Source organism: Dendrobates tinctorius, unplaced genomic scaffold, assembly GCF_039654945.1.
Source record: "Dendrobates tinctorius isolate UK_male_01 unplaced genomic scaffold, ASM3965494v1 ptg000030l, whole genome shotgun sequence".
NCBI lineage: Eukaryota > Metazoa > Chordata > Amphibia > Anura > Dendrobatidae > Dendrobates > Dendrobates tinctorius.
Window position 1 is genome coordinate 21,061,538 of NW_027361698.1, and position 18,053 is coordinate 21,079,590.

Genomic DNA, 18,053 nt, shown 5'->3' on the forward strand with positions numbered 1-18,053 from the left:
TTGCTGATAGGATGGCATTTTTGGGGTTTCAGGTTCGCTTTAAGTATTTCCACATCTAGCAATTGATGAGCAGACACAGAACTGGTAACAACCAGCACGATACAAATATTCTTGGTATGTGTTAGGTGAAGACAGCAATGAATTATAGCAACTACACAAACAGTGAGGGTATTGCACATGATCTGAGATGTTTACTGAAACCTGGAGAATTGACACATCTTTGCTAACTCATGGACCATGATGGTCGGTTGTGAAATTAACTGACTTTCAGTCAATGGGTAATATATAAATGATTGAACAGTCATGGCCAAAAGTTTTGAGACTGACATAAATTTTGTTTTTCTCAAAATTGGCTGCTTTTTTGTTTTTAGATCTTTCAGCCAGATGTTTCTATGGTTGCAGAAGAACATTTCTAAGCATTTAATACATTTTTATACTGCTATTGACAAATACATGAAGTTTATGCCGACTCAATATTTCCAGTGTTGACGCTTATGTTACAAGACTTCTGTAATTCACCCTGGCACCTGGATGTCAGCTTATGGCCCAAATCCTGACTGATGGCCACCCAATATTGCATAATCAGTGTCTGGAGTTTACTGCAATTTATGTGTTTTTGTTTGTCTTCCTACTTTTTGAGGATTTGACCACAAGTTCCCAATGGGATGGAGATCTGGAGAGTTATCTGTACATGGACCCAAAATGTAAATGTGTTGTTCACTGAGACACTTGGATATCACTTTTAATTTGTGCTATGGTGCTTCATCATGCTGGAAAATAATTGTTCATTACTTCATCACCAAATTTCTCCTCCATCATTGCGAGAAGTTGATCTTGAATGATGTGTATGTTAGACTCACTAGCTGAGGTGGTTCTACCAAGCCCAAGGTCCGGGTGGGCACACGTTCGTCGGTGCAGGGGATAGGATGATGCAAGGGACAGGAGACCGCAGGCAAGCAGAGTGCAGGTAACACAGGAAGGCGAAGGACGTCAGAATATTGCAGGTGGGCGGAGGATGTTGGAAAAATACAGGAAGACGTGGTATGCAAGGAAACTCCAGGAAAGCGAAGGACCTCTGAAACCCGCAAGCAGCGGACATTAGGAAATCTGCAGGCAGGCGGGAGCTGTCAAGAGACCACAGGAAGGCAGGTAGGTGGAGGGCAGGAAACCACAAGCAGGCAGAAGACATGCAGGAGACTGCAGCCAACAGCTGAGCATATGAAGGTGGGTAGAGCAAAATAGAGTCTAGCAACACTCAAGTCTTAATGCAATACCAAGACACAAGGGTGTGTCTCAGTGAGTCTAAAGCCCCGTCACACTCACCGATCTCACTAGCGAGATCACTGCTGAGTCACAAGTTTTTGTGACGCAACAGCGATCTCACCAGCGAGATCGTTGTGTGTGACACCTATCAGCGACCGGCCCTCCTGCCGGGTATCGCTGATCGTTGTGGAAAGCCCTGGACATTTTTTTGATCGTTGGTCTCCCGCTGGCCAGCACGCATCGCAGCGTGTGACAGGCGGGAGACCAGCGATCAGCGAGCTGGAAACCAAGGTAAACAGCAGGTTTCTAAGTGCCGCGTGGCGCTTAGAAACCCGCTGTTTACCTTGGTTACCAGCTCGCTGATCGCTGGTCTCCCGCCTGTCACACGCTGCGATGCGTGCTGGCCAGCGGGAGACCAACGATCAAAAAAATGTCCAGGGCTTTCCACAACGATCAGCGATACCCGGCAGGGGGGCCGGTCGCTGATAGGTGTCACACACAGCGATCTCGCTGGTGAGATCGCTGTTGCATCACAAAACTTGTGACTTAGCAGTGCTGATCGCTGGTGAAGCTGCCTGTTTGGCAGCTCACCAGCGATCATGTAGCGACACACCTGCGATCCTGACAAGTTCATATCATTGTCGGGATCGCTGGTGAGTCGCTATGTGTGACAGGGCCCTTATATATGCCGATGCTCACAATGGACCATGCTAGGCCATCTGGAAAGCCTGACGAGGAGCACTGCAAATTTTAACGGACCGGGGTGAGGGAAGCAGAACACAGATCCAGGACAGGTGTGTAGCATTGTTGATCCCATTCTTTTTTCATGGCAGTGTTCTTAGGCAAAATTGTGAAGTCACTCCCTTGGATGAAAAACAACCACACACATATATGGTCCGAGGATGCTTTACTGAATGATAGCACTCACTTTTACTTCTGGAGATAATGCTTCTTCCAAATGTTCCAAACAGTCTGAAGGGGGCTTCTTCAGAGAACATGACTTTACCCTAGTCTACTGCAGGACACTAGTTATTTCATTTGCAGTCCAGCCATCGCACTTGCTGCAAAGTTATTTTCTCTGATGAGTTGATCTTCAAAATCCTCGGTGCGGCTAAAAAAAGGTAGTGAGAAAAATTAGCACTTATATTGTGTGAGTTTTTTGTGTGTTCAGAATGTTAAATTGAAAATGCTTTAAGCAATTTGACTGGTTATCTCATTAAAAACTTAATTAAAAATAAAAGATTGTTGAAAGCCTAGAATCTGCTGCTATGCGTAGAAGAGATCAGTCTTATATAATCACAAAGGCTAATTCACTTGGAAGAAGTCAGTTCACACCTTCGTCAGCAGCGCCTGTGTTTGCACTGGACAGACCTTAGCAGATGGCAAGGCACACCGAGTCTGGGGACGGGCAATTCATACTGTACAACTGTCATCCTGAGAATCAGCTTTTAACGAAGGGCCCATATATACTCAGTCTCTCCTGTCATGAAAAGTTTATATTATTCTCCTGTGACATTGGTAAATGCTGATCCATGCCTATCTGAAGATACTTTTTACAACTAAATCAGTACATAAATCCACATATCGAGGCACAATTCTAATATACATTTCTTCATCAGTATCAGCTGTACTTGAAATAAAACTTTACATCATGTATATGTTTATACGTGCATACTGTGACCCTGCAATCCTCGGAAGAACACACTTGAAGGTTAAGTAACTCTAGATCTCTGCTAATCTCTTGTAATCTTCTATTACTAAATGAGTGTATACCATCCCACCATTATTTCTCAGAATGCCATTTTCATGGCTTGGACAATGAGGTCTCAAAATTGGTTGAATTCCTCCTGATTGCTCAGAAACCATGATTTTCTACATATTCTTTTATTTTGCAGTCCAAGTTATTGCCAAACTTGAAGCATTCTGTCCTTCACAGTGCACTTGTATATTTCATGGGAGAAGTGATGGGACAGGAGCAAGGTAAGTACATTACAGATACTATCTATGGACGGCTCAAATGATATAGTTAGAAAGATACAGGAAAATGCTTCTTTGTACTGTGTTAGACACTAGATAGAAAAATATTAAGATTTGAGAGTCCTCAGTGGTTGATACCTTTTAATGGTTAACTGAAAAGATAGTAACAAATAGCAAGCTTTCCAGACTACTCAGATCTCTTCATCACGCTATGCCTAGTGAAGAGGCCTGAGTAGTCTGGAAAACTTGCTATTTGTTACTATCTTTTCAGTTAGCCATTAAAAATTATCAACCAATTTATCTCCCAAATTTTAATAGATAGATTGATCATGGATCGATTGATATATAGATAGATCATGGATGGATGCGCCAATAGCAGAGAAAATGAAGTTATTGCGACATGCTAAAACGAAAAGGGGTGCACTAACTATTTAAATTATATGGTTCTGGCAGACCGTTGACAGATCTAACTAGAAAAGCTGGGTGTTGATAGAAGCACAATTATCACTCAAAAATATAGACGCAACAACCAAAGACACTTGCATCTTGCAACATTTTATCTTTAGGGCTTAAGAAAGGCTTCAGATAAAAATGCTGCAAATGTTATGCCTCAGAAAAGAAGAGCAAAAGGATGCGGATGTCCAATGCTTTAGCTGTGCTATCCTTCTGGCCACCTTTAATCCCTCAACTGACATCTGCCATTAATAAAATGAAAGCAATCTTTGGACTGACCGTTATGTGTGTTGCCACCTTAACCCCCAAGTGTGGTTTGCACGTTAATGCCCGGGCCAATTTTTACAATTCTGACCACTGTTCCTTTATGAGGTAATAACTCTGGAATGCTTCCATGGATCCCAGTGACTCTGACAATGTTTTCTTGTGGCATATTGTACTTCATGACAGTGGTAACATTTCTTTGATATGACTTGCGGTTATTTGTGAAAAAAATGGAAATTTGGTGAAAAATTTTAAAATTTTGCAATTTTCCAACTTTGAATTTTTATGCCCTTAAATCACAGAGATATAGCACACAGAATACTTAATAAGTAACATTTCCCACATGTCTACTTTACATCAGCACAATTTTTGAACCAATTTTTTTTTTGTTAGGAAGTTATAAGGGTTAAAAGTTGACCAGCGATTTCTCATTTTTACAACACCATTTTTTTAGGGCCCACATCACATTTGAAGTTACTTTGAGGGGTCTATATGATAGAAAATACCCAAAAGTGATACCATTCTAAAAACTGCAACCCTCAAGGAGCTGAAGACCACATTCAAGAAGTTTATTAACCCTTCAGGTGCTTTATAGGAATTTTTGGAAGGTTTAAAAAAAATGAACATTTAACTTTTTTCACAAAAAATTTACTTCAGATCCAATTTCTTTTATTTTACCAAGAGAAACAGGAGAAATTGGACCCAAAAGTTGTACAATTTGTTCCGAGTACGCTGATACCACATATATGCAGGTAAACCACTGTTTGGGCACAAGGCAAAGCTCAGAATGGAAGGAGCGCCGTTTGACTTTTCAATGCAAAATTGGCTGAAATTGATATTGGATGCCATGTCACGTTTGGAGAGCACCTGATGTGCCTAAACAGTGGAAACCCCCCCACAAGTGACACTATATTAGAAACTAGATCCCATAAGGAACTTATCTAGATGTGTGGTGAGCACTTTGAACCTCCAAGTGCTTCACGGAAGTTTATAAGGTAGAGCCGGAAAAATAAAAAATCATATTTTTTTCTAAAAAATTATCTTTTCGGCCCCATTTTTTTATTTTCACAAGGGTAACAGAAAAATTGGACCCCAAAAGTTGTTGTCCAATTTGTCGTGAGCATGCTGATACCCTATATGTGGGGGTAAATCACTGTTTGGGTGCACAATCCAAACCCTAACCCCAACTCTAGCCCCAACCTTAACCCTAATGGGAAAATGAAAATAAACACATTTTTTTAATTTTATTAATTTTCCCTAACTAAAGGGCTGATAAGGGGGGGGGGGTTTGACTTACTATTTACAGCAGGTTTTTATGTTTGGCAGCTGTCACACGCTAAAAGTCGCTCTTTATTGCAAAAAATTGTTTTTGCATCACCACATTTTGAGAGCTATAATTTTTCCATATGTTTGCCCACAGAGTCACATGAGGTCTTGTTTTTTGCGGGACGAGCTGATGTTTTTATTGGTACTATGTTTGGACACATGACATTTTTTGATCGCTTTCTATTTCGATTTTTGGGAGACAGAATGAGCGAAAACCAGCAATTCATGAATTTCTTTTTTTGGGAGGGGGGCGTTTATACCATTCTGTGTGTGGTAAAATTGATAAAGCGGTTTTATTCTTCAGGTCAGCATGATTACAGCAGTGCCTCATTTATATTTTTTTATGTTTTGATGCTTTTATACAATAGAAACTATTTTGTAAAAAAAATAATTATTTTTGCATCGCTTTATTCTCAGAGCTATAACTTTTTTTGCTGATGATGCTGTGTGGCGGCTCATTTTTTGCGGGACAAGATGACGTTTTCAGCGGTACCATGTTTATTTATATCCGTCTTTTTGATCGCGTGTTATTCCACTTTTTGTTCGGCGGTATGATGATAGAGCATTTTTTTGCATTTTTTATGGGGTTCACTAAAGGGATTAACTAGTGGGGCAGTTTTATAGGTTGGGTCATTACGGACATGGGGATATCAAATATGTGTATTTTTTTGTTTAGATTTTTTTATTCAAATATTTATTTATTGATATAATAAATATTGATTTTTTTTATTTTTTAATATTTTTACAAATATTTAAATTTTTTTTTTTAATTTAATTCTTATTTTTACACTGTGTCCCACTATGGGACACTCATTTTCTGCAGGCTGATCGCTTATATGGCATGCAGAGCTGCATGCCATATAAGCTGTCAGCTCTGCAGGGATTTGTCACTAACCTCAGAGACTTCCTGACGTGCACTGCGCATGACAGGAAGTCTCTGAGCTCTGGCAACCCGGATGTCGGTTTGCCGTGGGAGCGATTGTGACCCCGCGGCATACCGCGGGGTCTCCGATCCAAAGGCTGAAGGGCTGTCACAGCCCCTCTGCCTGCTCCCAGAATGCTGCAATCATGCTTGATCGCAGTGTTTCGGGGGTTAAAGTGCTGAGTGTCAGCTGTGAGAATCAGCTGACACCTGGCCGTGACGGCTTCTCCCCCCCCCCCCCCCCGTGAGCGTGGTCGATCGCCTATGACGTACTATTCTGTCCATGGGAATTAAGTTTCAGGGCACAAGAGGAATAGTACGCCTAATGGCGGAGAGGAGTTAAAGAGAACATATTCTTGTTTAAATCAGAAGGTTGAGCAGGGAGAAAATGAAAGTGAGTCTGTAAGCACAAAATGACTGTTCAAGCCAAGCAAAGGCACTGGAATAAACAAAGATGAACACAGCATTAGCAAACAGACACTGAAGGTGCCCTGATGCAGTGGCCAAACTGTACAATTTCCCATCCAGACCAATCTTCCTATCTGAAGACTTTTGCGTAGCCTGATTTGTAGTGTTATGTTTTTGTACGGACGCCAATAAAGAAGTCACGTTATTACTTGTTTTCGTTTTTTTTTGTTTTTGTTTTTTTTTTTAAACCAAGCACAGAAGCTTAGTGTATTCTTAGTGTGGCCAAGCATGTCAGTCTATCTTTCCATCTATGTCCTCCATTCTCTTTTCCTTGATTGGCAGCTCTGGTCTTACAGAACCTAGAAAGGATGGAGACAGATGGATAGCAGATAAATGGGAAGGTGCACCGAACTGTTTAGTCTTGCCAAGGATGCACAGATCTCTTGTGCTTGATTTGAACAGACGTTTTGTGTGGATAGACCTCCTTTTAGTTGACTTCATGCCGTGCACATTTTGGTTTCAGTTATATGGGTAAGGCTGTAGACCTAAATAGTCACTGCTGTACTCAGTACATAGTTGTAATTCCACCCACTGTTTCTGGTCTGACGTTCTGCATTATGTTCCAACTACTGTATATATACGGAATCTGTCAGGAGAGTCAACCCTCCTAAGCTGTCAATATGGCCGTGTGTGTCATAGGAAGCTGAATAAGATGGTATCTTGATATCTGCAGTCTGTTGTCTTATTCCAGAGATATCCATGGCTATGAGTCGGACACTGATCTGCATGGCAATCTGCCTCCAGAGATTATGCTAAATATAAGGGGGAGTTACCAGTGTGATGTGTAATGGCCGCACTCTGCTATCCTGCAGAGCTGTGTGTGATTATACCTGACACATCTGCAGGCTCCTCTCAGCTTCCATCTCACAGGCAGAGTTGCAATATTGTTGCACTACAGCAGAGCTAGAATGGAACGAAGGACTAATTATGGAGTGTTAAAGGGAACCTGTCAGCAGGATTGTGCACAATAACCTACAGACAGTATCATGTCGGCGCCTTTATACTGATTACAATGATACCTTGGTTGATGAAATCTGTCTTGTGGTTGTTGTGTAACTTTATTTTCAGTTTGTAGTTAATGATATGCTCATGCTCCGGGGCGGCCTGTGGGAGGTCTGCATGTGGTGCTCTGATTAGGTATTCATAATGCAGACTGCTGACAGGGGATCCCTCACTGACCTGCCCCCTAGTACGCATAATGAATATCTGTATAGACTTAAAATAAACAGAGAAAAAAACGAGGGTAGCCGAGAGCTGCTACTGCGCAGTGGCGGGCGGCGCCATCTTGGAGGAGGAATCTGATAGGGGCCGTTGTGCACTAAAACCTTGCAAATTTAAGGTAGCCAGACTAAGTATTATACCTGTAATATTTTTGTTAACACAAACTTATTTATATCACAATATTGGCAACCAAAGATTGGGATTCAACACGACAACATGATACTTTATTTTAGCTACCACTTGGTATGTGAAAATAATATCTACTTGACATCAGTTTCTTTTTTGTCATCCCAGGTCTGTGTTGTGCAATGATCCAGACATGTTTGACATTCCCATCAATGTTCCTGTTGACACTGTTAAACTTCGGGTTGAAAAAACAGTTATTCGTCGAATTCCCAATGAAGCCTTCTATTACCTGGTGGATCTGAAATATCTTTGGATCACCTACAACAGTATTACCAGCATTGACTCAAGCAGCTTTTACAATCTGAAGCAGCTGCATGAATTACGCTTGGATGGCAATTTGATATCCATTTTTCCATGGGAATCTTTATTAGAGATGCCTCGATTGCGAACCCTGGACCTACATAATAATAAGATAGCAACAATCCCAGCGGAAGCAGCACGCTACCTAAGGAACATTACATACCTTGACATATCCAGCAACAAGCTTACCACTCTGCCTTCTGATCTATTGGACATCTTGCCCCCATTCTCTGACCCAGCATTAAAGGGAACGGAGCAACTTTACCAAAGAGTCGTACTAGGTAAAGTCTGAAAATGTACTTGATGGATTACACATATTTTTTGCTAGAAAATGTACATTCTCTACTGTTAAAGGGAATCTGTCACCAGTTTTTTGCCATCTAATCTGAGAGCAAAAATCACTGTTTTATTAGCAGTAGGACTACTAAAGGACTAAAGAGAAAACTGAGCAGAGCTCCAAAAAAAGCGACTATAAGTCCAGAGTAAAGTCAAAAATGTTTTTATTTTAATTAAGACACATCCAGATACAAATGGGGGGGAGTGGGCGATAAAGTGCGAAACCGCACACCGCATGGATAAAAAAGGATTGCTGTACAACCAGAACCTATGCAGTAACAAGGCATACATAAAGTTACTAAATTATCAGAGTGCATATAGTGCATGGCAATGTATGGCAATTGAGAATAGACCGCCAAACAGTATATATGTAGATATATATCTCTTTATACCAGCTCCATCCATCAAGTAAACAGCTAGATACACAGATCATTATCAGGTAGCAGGTGACCATTCACCATGGTTAGACAGATATATGACGCCTAAGAAGCATAGTAATAAGAGAAGAAGCATAAATTACCTAATGAAATGGCGGGCAGAGGCTCCAGCAGTCAGCAATCCACCCCAACGATCGTTTCGGAGGGTTACTCCTTCATCAGGGGACGTGATAAGTGAGGGGAGCATCTGTGCCGGTATTTAAGCACAGATGCTCCCCTCACTTATCACGCCCCCTGATGAAGGAGTAACCCTCCGAAACGATCGTTGGGGTGGATTGCTGACTGCTGGAGCCTCTGCCCGCCATTTCATTAGGTAATTTATGCTTCCTCTCATTACTATGCTTCTTAGGCATCATATATCTGTCTAACCATGGTGAATGGTCACCTGCTACCTGATAATGATCTGTGTATCTAGCTGTTTACTTGATGGATGGAGCTGGTATAAAGAGATATATATCTACATATATACTGTTTGGCGGTCTATTCTCAATTGCCATACATTGCCATGCACTATATGCACTCTGTGATAATTTAGTAACTTTATGTATGCCTTCTTACTGCATAGGTTCTGGTTGTACAGCAATCCTTTTTTATCCATGCGGTGTGCGGTTTCGCACTTTATCGCCCACTCCCCCCCATTTGTATCTGGATGTGTCTTAATTAAAATAAAAACTTTTTTGACTTTACTCTGGACTTATAGTCGCTTTTTTGGAGCTCTGCTCAGTTTTCTCTTTAGGTAGTTTGCGATTGTCCTTATCGTCCATTTATTTTCTGTCTGCTATTGAATTATTATGCTGATTTCTTGATATTTAAAATGCAGACACTTGTCAAAGGTATTTTTATCTACTAAAGGACTAGTAAACATGCTGTCAGGTAGTCCTCCATATTCATGAGCTCTGTATTACCCTGCCCCTACTACAATTTAAAAAAAAAAATTAAATAATTATGATTTTTGTAGATTGCTTCTTTTTGCCAAATACAGTGGGGCAAAAAAGTATTTAGTCAGTCAGCAATAGTGCAAGTTCCACCACTTAAAAAGATGAGAGGCGTCTGTAATTTTCATCATAGGTAGACCTCAACTATGGGAGACAAACTGAGAAAAAAAAATCCAGAAAATCACATTGTCTGTTTTTTTTTCATTTTATTTGCATATTATGGTGGAAAATAAGTATTTGGTCAGAAACAAGCCATCAAGATTTCTGGCTCTCACAGACCTGTAACTTCTTCTTTAAGAGTCTCCTCTTTCCTCCACTCATTACCTGTAGTAATGGCACCTGTTTAAACTTGTTATCAGTATAAAAAGACACATGTGCACACCCTCAAACAGTCTGACTCCAAACTCCACTATGGTGAAGACCAAAGAGCTGTCAAAGGACACCAGAAACAAAATTGTAGCCCTGCACCAGGCTGGGAAGACTGAATCTGCAATAGCCAACCAGCTTGGAGTGAAGAAATCAACTGTGGGAGCAATAATTAGAAAATGTTAGACATACAAGACCACTGATAATCTCCCTCGATCTGGTGCTCCACACAAAATCCCACCCCGTGGGGTCAGAATGATCACAAGAACGGTGAGAAAAAATCCCAGAACCACGCGGGGGGACCTAGTGAATGAACTGCAGAGAGCTGGGACCAATGTAACAAGGCCTACCATAAGTAACACACTACGCCACCATGGACTCAGATCCTGCAGTGCCAGACGTGTCCCACTGCTTAAGCCTGTACATGTCCGGGCCCATCTGAAGTTTGCTAGAGAGCATTTGGATGATCCAGAGGAGTTTTGGGAGAATGTCCTATGGTCTGATGAAACCAAACTGGAACTGTTTGGTAGAAACACAACTTGTCGTGTTTGGAGGAAAAAGAATACTGAGTTGCATCCATCAAACACCATACCTACTGTAAAGCATGGTGGTGGAAACATCATGCTTTGGGGCTGTTTCTCTGCAAAGGGGCCAGGACGACTGATCCGGGTACATGAAAGAATGAATGGGGCCATGTATCGTGAGATTTTGAGTGCAAACCTCCTTCCATCAGCAAGGGCATTGAAGATGAAACGTGGCTGGGTCTTTCAACATGACAATGATCCAAAGCACACCGCCAGGGCAACGAAGGAGTGGCTTCGTAAGAAGCATTTCAAGGTCCTGGAGTGGCCTAGCCAGTCTCCAGATCTCAACCCTATAGAAAACCTTTGGAGGGAGTTGAAAGTCCGTGTTGCCAAGCGAAAAGCCAAAAACATCACTGCTCTAGAGGAGATCTGCATGGAGGAATGGGCCAACATACCAACAACAGTGTGTGGCAACCTTGTGAAGACTTACAGAAAACGTTTGACCTCTGTCATTGCCAACAAAGGATATATCACAAAGTATTGAGATGAAATTTTGTTTCTGACCAAATACTTATTTTCCACCATAATATGCAAATAACATGAAAAAAAAACAGACAATGTGATTTTCTGGATTTTTTTTTCTCAGTTTGTCTCCCATAGTTGAGGTCTACCTATGATGTAAATTACAGACGCCTCTCATCTTTTTAAGTGGTGGAACTTGCACTATTGCTGACTGACTAAATACTTTTTTGCCCCACTGTATATACAGTTAAACGTAATCTGTCGGCAGGTTTTTGCCACTTAGTCTGAGAGCAGCATAATGTAGACACCGAAACCTTGATTCCAGCGATGAGTCACTTACTCGGCTTAACCCTTCCCCCCCACTGATCGACAGCTTTCTGCCTATGCACAGTGTACATAAAAAGCTGCCAATCACTGGAATGGGCGTGGTTATACAGAGCTCAGCATTAGAGGACTGCTAAATCTGCTGTAGGGATACATTGCTGGAATTAGAGGTCTGCCCCTACATCAAGCTACTCTCTGATGGGGTATCCAAAAACCTGGTGGCAAATTCCCTTCAAACTTACAGTCGTCCTAAAGGGGGTTTTACACATAGCGATATCGCTAGCAATATCGCTAAAACGTCACTGATTTTGTGACGTTATAGCGATATCGCTGTGTGTGATACTTACCTCCGACCGGCTCCCCCGCTGTCCATCGCTGGTCGCGTGAGATCGGGCGGCTCCATTTCTCGTCGGGCGCTTCCTGCTGTGTGAGACGAGCGACGCTGGATGCGGGCGGGAGGACGTCTGGATCTCTGTGTGTGAAAGGTGAGTATCGTCCGCTGCGTCGCTGCTGCATCGCTGTGAGATCTTCATGTGTGGAAGCTCACTAGCAATCATTTAGCGATGCACCAGCGATCCTGACCGGGTCGGATCGCTGGTCGGATCGCTGGTGCATCGCTAAATGTAAAAGGGCCTTTATACTCCTGTGTGCTGCTCCATTCAAATGAAGCACTGCAAAGCCCAATTCTAAGGATCAGCGCGGGACCTAGTAAATGTTGAATTATCATTTGTAAACTTGTATAATAAAGCATCAATCTATTTATTAGGTGGGATTGTCAATCCCTTTTCAAAATTACTTTAAAAAACAAACTTTTTTTTGTAAAAAAAATCATATATTAATCAAACAGCTAGAGCTTAGAGGTGATTATGCTGGTACCTATCAATCTGTCATAAGTGGATTCAGCACACATGGCTACATAATGCACCTATTAGGGTGTGTGCACACGTTGCGGATTTTGCTGTGGATCTGCAGCGGTTTTGGTCCTGCGGATCCGCAGCAGTTTCCATGCGGTTTACAGTACCATGTAAACCTATGGAAAACCAAATCCGCTGTGCACATGCTGCGGAAAAATCCGCGCAGATTTGCTTTGGTATATTTTCCGCAGCACGTCACTTGTTTTTTGCAGTTTCGCTGCTGCAGTTTCCCTCCCAGGACATTAAAAATCTTTCTCTCTCTCTCTCTCATCCGCACAGCCCAAACCGCACTAGAATCTGCATCAATTCCGCTGGACAAACTATAAGAATCCGCAGGGAAAACTGCATGCATTTTACCCTGCGGTTTCTGCCAAGCAATGCAGATTTTTCTGCAGAAAAAATCCGCAACGTGTGCACACACCCTTACTCCTCTAAAAAGCTTACATTCTTTTACATTCTGGTAATTTCTTATGCTCAATCTTCCTTGGTTAACTTGCTGATTGTGAATGCAACTGTTAGTCAGCTAGAGAAGAGCCTGTGGTAGAGGTCCTCCAAGCATCTGAAATGAACCCCCTTCATACCCAATACCCCCACTAACCAGAACCGAGAAACTATGTTGTGCCAAAAATCTGCCACAATGTATCATCAAGTATAAAAGTTTCTAATTTGTAAAAGAGAGGCAAATAAAATAGGTTCTTAAAATTAAGACTTGATTGACATCAGTTGAGTCCAACCAGTTATGTTTGGTTTTTGGCCTATTTCACACATCAGCTTTTTGCAATCAGTCACAATCCGTAAAAGTTTGTAAAAAGCGGATCCTGTGCAGAGTGTGAAAAACTGATGTGACAGATCAGTTTTTTTGACGGATCCGTTGCAGCAGCTGTAGCTTGAGGTAAAATTTCTCTCTCTCTCTCTCCAGTTTATGTGCCAGAATGGCTATAGGGGTTAAATTAAAGGAATAAAAATGATTCCGGGCATGCTCAGTTATAAAAAACGGAATCTGTCGCTGGATTCCGTCTTTTGACGGACAGCGACGGATCCTGCGCCCATAGGCTTCCATTATAGTCAACGACGGATGACGCTGGATCCGTCGCTGTCTGACTTTTTGACGTAGACAAAAAACGCTCCTATGTCCGCTGTATCCGGCCAACAGATACTGAATTTCCAACGGATAAAACGTGCGGCCATTCGGCACTAAGGCCTGTTTCACACGTCAGTTGTTTGACGTCAGTCAAAATCCGCCGTTTTTATAAAAAAAATGGATCCGCCATTTTTTTTTGGCGGATCCGTTTCTTTCCCCATAGACTTGCATTTTTGCCTTTAAACTTTGCTTTCATCAAAGAATGCTCCCTTTGCAGAAATTACAGCATTGCATACCTCTGGCATTCTAGCAGTTAATTTGCTGAGGTAATCTGGAGAAATTTCACCCCATGCTTCCAGAAGCCCCTCCCACAAGTTGGTTTGGCTTGATGGGCTCTTTTTGCGTACCATACGGTCAAGCTGCTCCCACAACAGCTCAATGGGGTTGAGATCTGGTGACTGCGCTGGCCACTCCATTACAGATAGAATGCCAGCTGCCTTCTTCTTCCTTAAATAGTTCTTGCATAATTTGGAGATGTGCTTTGGGTCATTGTCTTGTTGTAGGATGAAATTGGCTCCAATCAAGCACTGTCCACAGGGTATGGCATGGCATTGCAAAATGGAGTGATAGCCTTCCATATTCAAAATCCCTTTTACCTTGTGCAAATCTCCCACTTTACCAGCACCAAAGCAACCCCAGACCATCACATTACCTCCACAATGCTTGACAGACGGCGTCAGGCACTCTTACAGCATCTTTTCAGTTGTTCTGCGTCTCACAAATGTTCTTCTGTGTGATCCAAACACCTCAAACTTGGATTCGTCTGCCCATAACATTTTTTTCCAATCTTCCTCTGTCCAATGACTGTGTTCTTTTGCCCATATTAATCTTTTCCTTTTATTAGCCAGTCTCAGATATGGCTTTTTCTTTGCCACTCTGCCTTGAAGGCCAGCATCCCGGAGTCACCTCTTCACTGTAGATGTTGACACTGGCATTTTGCATGTGCTATTTAATGAAGCTGCCAGTTGAGGACCTGTGAGGCGTCGATTTCGCAAACTACAGACTCTAATGTACTTGTCTTGTTGTGCAGCAGGGCCACCCACTTCTCTTTCTACTCTGGTTAGAGCCTGTTTGTGCTCTCCTCTGAAGGGAGTAGTACACATCGTTGTAGGAAATCTTCAGTTTCTTGGCAATTTCTCGCATGGAATAGCCTTCATTTCTAAGAACAAGAAGACTGTCGAGTTTCACATGAAAGTTTTTTTTTTCTGGCCGTTTTGAGAGTTTAATGGAACCAACAAATGTAATGCTCCAGATTCTCAAGTAGCTCAATGGAAGGTCAGGTTTATAGCTTCTCTAATCAACCAAGCTGTTATCAGCTGTGCTAACATACTTGCATAAGGGTTTTCAAGGGTATTCTAACCATCCATCAGCCTTCTTACACAGTAAACAAGCATAAGGTACCATAAGAACACTGGAGTGATGGTTGTTGGAAATGGACCTCTCTACACCTATGAAGATATTGCATTACAAACCAGATGTTTGCAGCTAGAATAGTCATTTACCACATTAACAATGTATAGAGTGTATTTCTAAATCATTTAATGTTAGCTTCATTGGAAAAAAACTGTGCTTTTCTTTCAAAAATAACAAAATTTCTAAGTGACCCTAAACTTTTGAACGGTAGTGTACCTTCGTGAATTGGGCTCATTATGTGTAGCTTTGTATTAACCCCTTGGTTAGTCACCCAGCATGCTGTGCATCTGAATTATGTGTTTTTTTTAGATAGACTGATTTTCTTTCCTACTAGATTAGTAGATATGCAGGAGATTTCTCTATGAGGCCTTACACTTGATGGGGCCTATTTCTGTTGTTTCAGGCAACTTAGGTAATTTGCTCGTTGCTTCTTATAAGTTACCTGTAAGCCTTAATCCAAATTTTAAAATCTTACTTTTCTCTAAAGCTTGTAAACTTTAAGGCAGGTAATACTAGTCTTTCCTTCCAATGAAATTCCAAATCTCAAGGGTTCAGGCAGCTGAAATCTATTGGGGTATTTGGCAGGTCAGTTCTATAGGAGAGGGAATTGAGAGGAAAATGATTTGTACTGTGATGCCATATCCATGGGGCATTGCTTCATGAATATCTCTGGCAATTAAAACATTAGCCATAACTTGCATTTTTTTTTGGCCACTTTTCCTTTTTTTGCATTATGTTATTAGTTGCCGTTTAGGTGCCAAGCTCATCAAAATGGCGCACACGGTTCATTAATCAGGGGCAAAGTTAAGCAAAGGTTTTTTTTCCCTATAATGAGCTGCTTTTGTGACTTCTGGTGCCAAAAGGCGCAAAAATTGCACCAAAAGTTTTGATGTGCTAAACAAACACCAAGGTGGGACTGGAGTGAAATTTCGCCATATTATATGCTTTTTAAAAAGTCACAATTGATGAATTAAGTGACAACATCTGGAATTGCTAAACTTGGCCCACAGTCAATGCAGAAAACAAAAAAAAGCAAACAAGTAAGCATATATACAGTATAATAGACTTCAAAATAAGTGAAAATAGAATAAGGACTTGGGTGCTAACAAAAAAAGTTGCAAAACACACAAAACTAGACAAAAGAAGGCGCAATGGGAGTGCACGGTGGCTCAGTCCAGGGTTCGAATCCCACCAAGGACAACATCTGCAAGGAGTCTGTATGTTCTCCCCGTGTTTGCGTGGGTTTCCACCGGGTACTCCGGTTTCCTCCCACACTCCAAAGACATACTGATAGGGAATTTAGATTGTGAGCCCCAATGGGGACAACGATGATACTGTGTGCAAACTGTAAAGCGCTGCGGAATATGTTAGCGCTATATAAAAAGAAAAAAAAGAAAAAAGAATGATGAATCAGGGCCATTATGTTAGCAGGCACTTGGGTGTAAACTGTCTGCACTGCAGTCTTATACAGAGTTAACTGTACTATGAGGGGCAGGATTAGTAGGGATTTCTCAATTAGCAGCCTTGTACTCCAGAAATCATTTAATCTCAGTCATGTGCTTAAGGCAGATAGTCATGACTTCATCAACACACATCCTAAATCTCCATCCTTATTTCACCTGTTTTTAAACCTTTTAACTAATTAACCATTTCACATCAGACCCAGGAAACGTGGCATGCTTATTAAACCAAATACATCCATCTGTGTATTACATGGTTTATTGTCTATCAATTGAATCATTGTGGATTTTGTTATTAAGTCAAATAAAAAACTAATCTCTTCAACGTGAAAATAAAAAATAAAATAAAAGTTACACACAAAAAATGCATGAATTACTCTCAATATTATGACAGTTTATATTATGTCTGAAACAGCAATTTGATTTTAGAAATTAATTTTTCAAATGGAGGCGACCAATTTAGATTGAAGGTCATTGTACCATACATACATTGGAATCTGGACTTCATTATAAGCTTGTTAAAAGTGATTGAAAAGTTATTGAATATCTGTTTCAGTATAGTTAAGTCAGTCATTTAAAAATGGAAATAGTATGATTATTAAAAATGTAAATATTCCTATAGCAGAGTTTCTAATGTGCGAGCAAGACACTTGGGCTCTGATCACATCTATTATGTCCTTGTCTGAACACGCTCCGGTAACCTTAGCCTCTTACACTTACATTGCTAATGGCTTTCTACTCTACTCATTATGATGCTCTCTACTCTTAGCCTTGGGTGGGGCCACTTGCTATTTAAACCCCAAGCAGTTAAGGCCCCGTCACACTAAGCGACTTACCAGCGATCCCGACATCGATATCAAGGTGTCAGGATCACTAGTAAGTCGCTATGTGATCGCTGGTGAGCTGTCACACAGACAGCTTCACCAGCGATCAGCACAGCGATGCCGAGCGCCCGGCATCGCTGGCCATCGCTGTAAAAAATAGAATCAAAATAAAAAATATAGTTATTCTCACCTTCCGACGTCGCGTTCAGCCATCCTGCCTCTCTCCACGCTCCGGTCCCAGTGAGCCTTTGCACGAATGACCGCGAGACATCTCGCGGTCATTCGTGCAAAGGATCACTGGGACCGGAGCGTGGAGAGAGGCAGGATGGCTGAACGCGACGTCGGAAGGTGAGAATAACTATATTTTTTATTTTTTTTATTATTTTTTACACCTGATCGCTGGTCTCCCGCCTGTCACACACAGCGATGCGTGCTGGCCAGCGGGAGACAAGCGACCAAAGAAATGTCCAGAGGTTT

General features: G+C 41.6%; 1 protein-coding gene and 1 long non-coding RNA gene across 2 annotated transcripts in view; one reads left to right on the forward strand and one right to left on the reverse strand.

The window, feature by feature from the left end:
• Nucleotides 1-326: 326 nt before the first annotated feature.
• On the reverse strand, nucleotides 327-9,303 carry LOC141086158 (uncharacterized). The gene is made up of 3 exons (XR_012231524.1): nucleotides 9,237-9,303; nucleotides 2,192-2,374; nucleotides 327-1,124 (listed from the first exon to the last, which is right to left on the reverse strand). It is a non-coding gene; the product is annotated as an uncharacterized lncRNA (long non-coding RNA).
• Nucleotides 8,209-18,053, forward strand: part of LRIT3 (leucine rich repeat, Ig-like and transmembrane domains 3) — a 33,935-nt gene continuing 24,090 nt past the window's right edge. Inside the window, exon 1 of the mRNA XM_073571962.1 lies at nucleotides 8,209-8,661. Within this exon, the coding sequence (XP_073428063.1) occupies nucleotides 8,214-8,661 (448 nt within the window). The 5' untranslated portion in view covers nucleotides 8,209-8,213. The remainder of the gene's footprint in view (nucleotides 8,662-18,053) is intronic.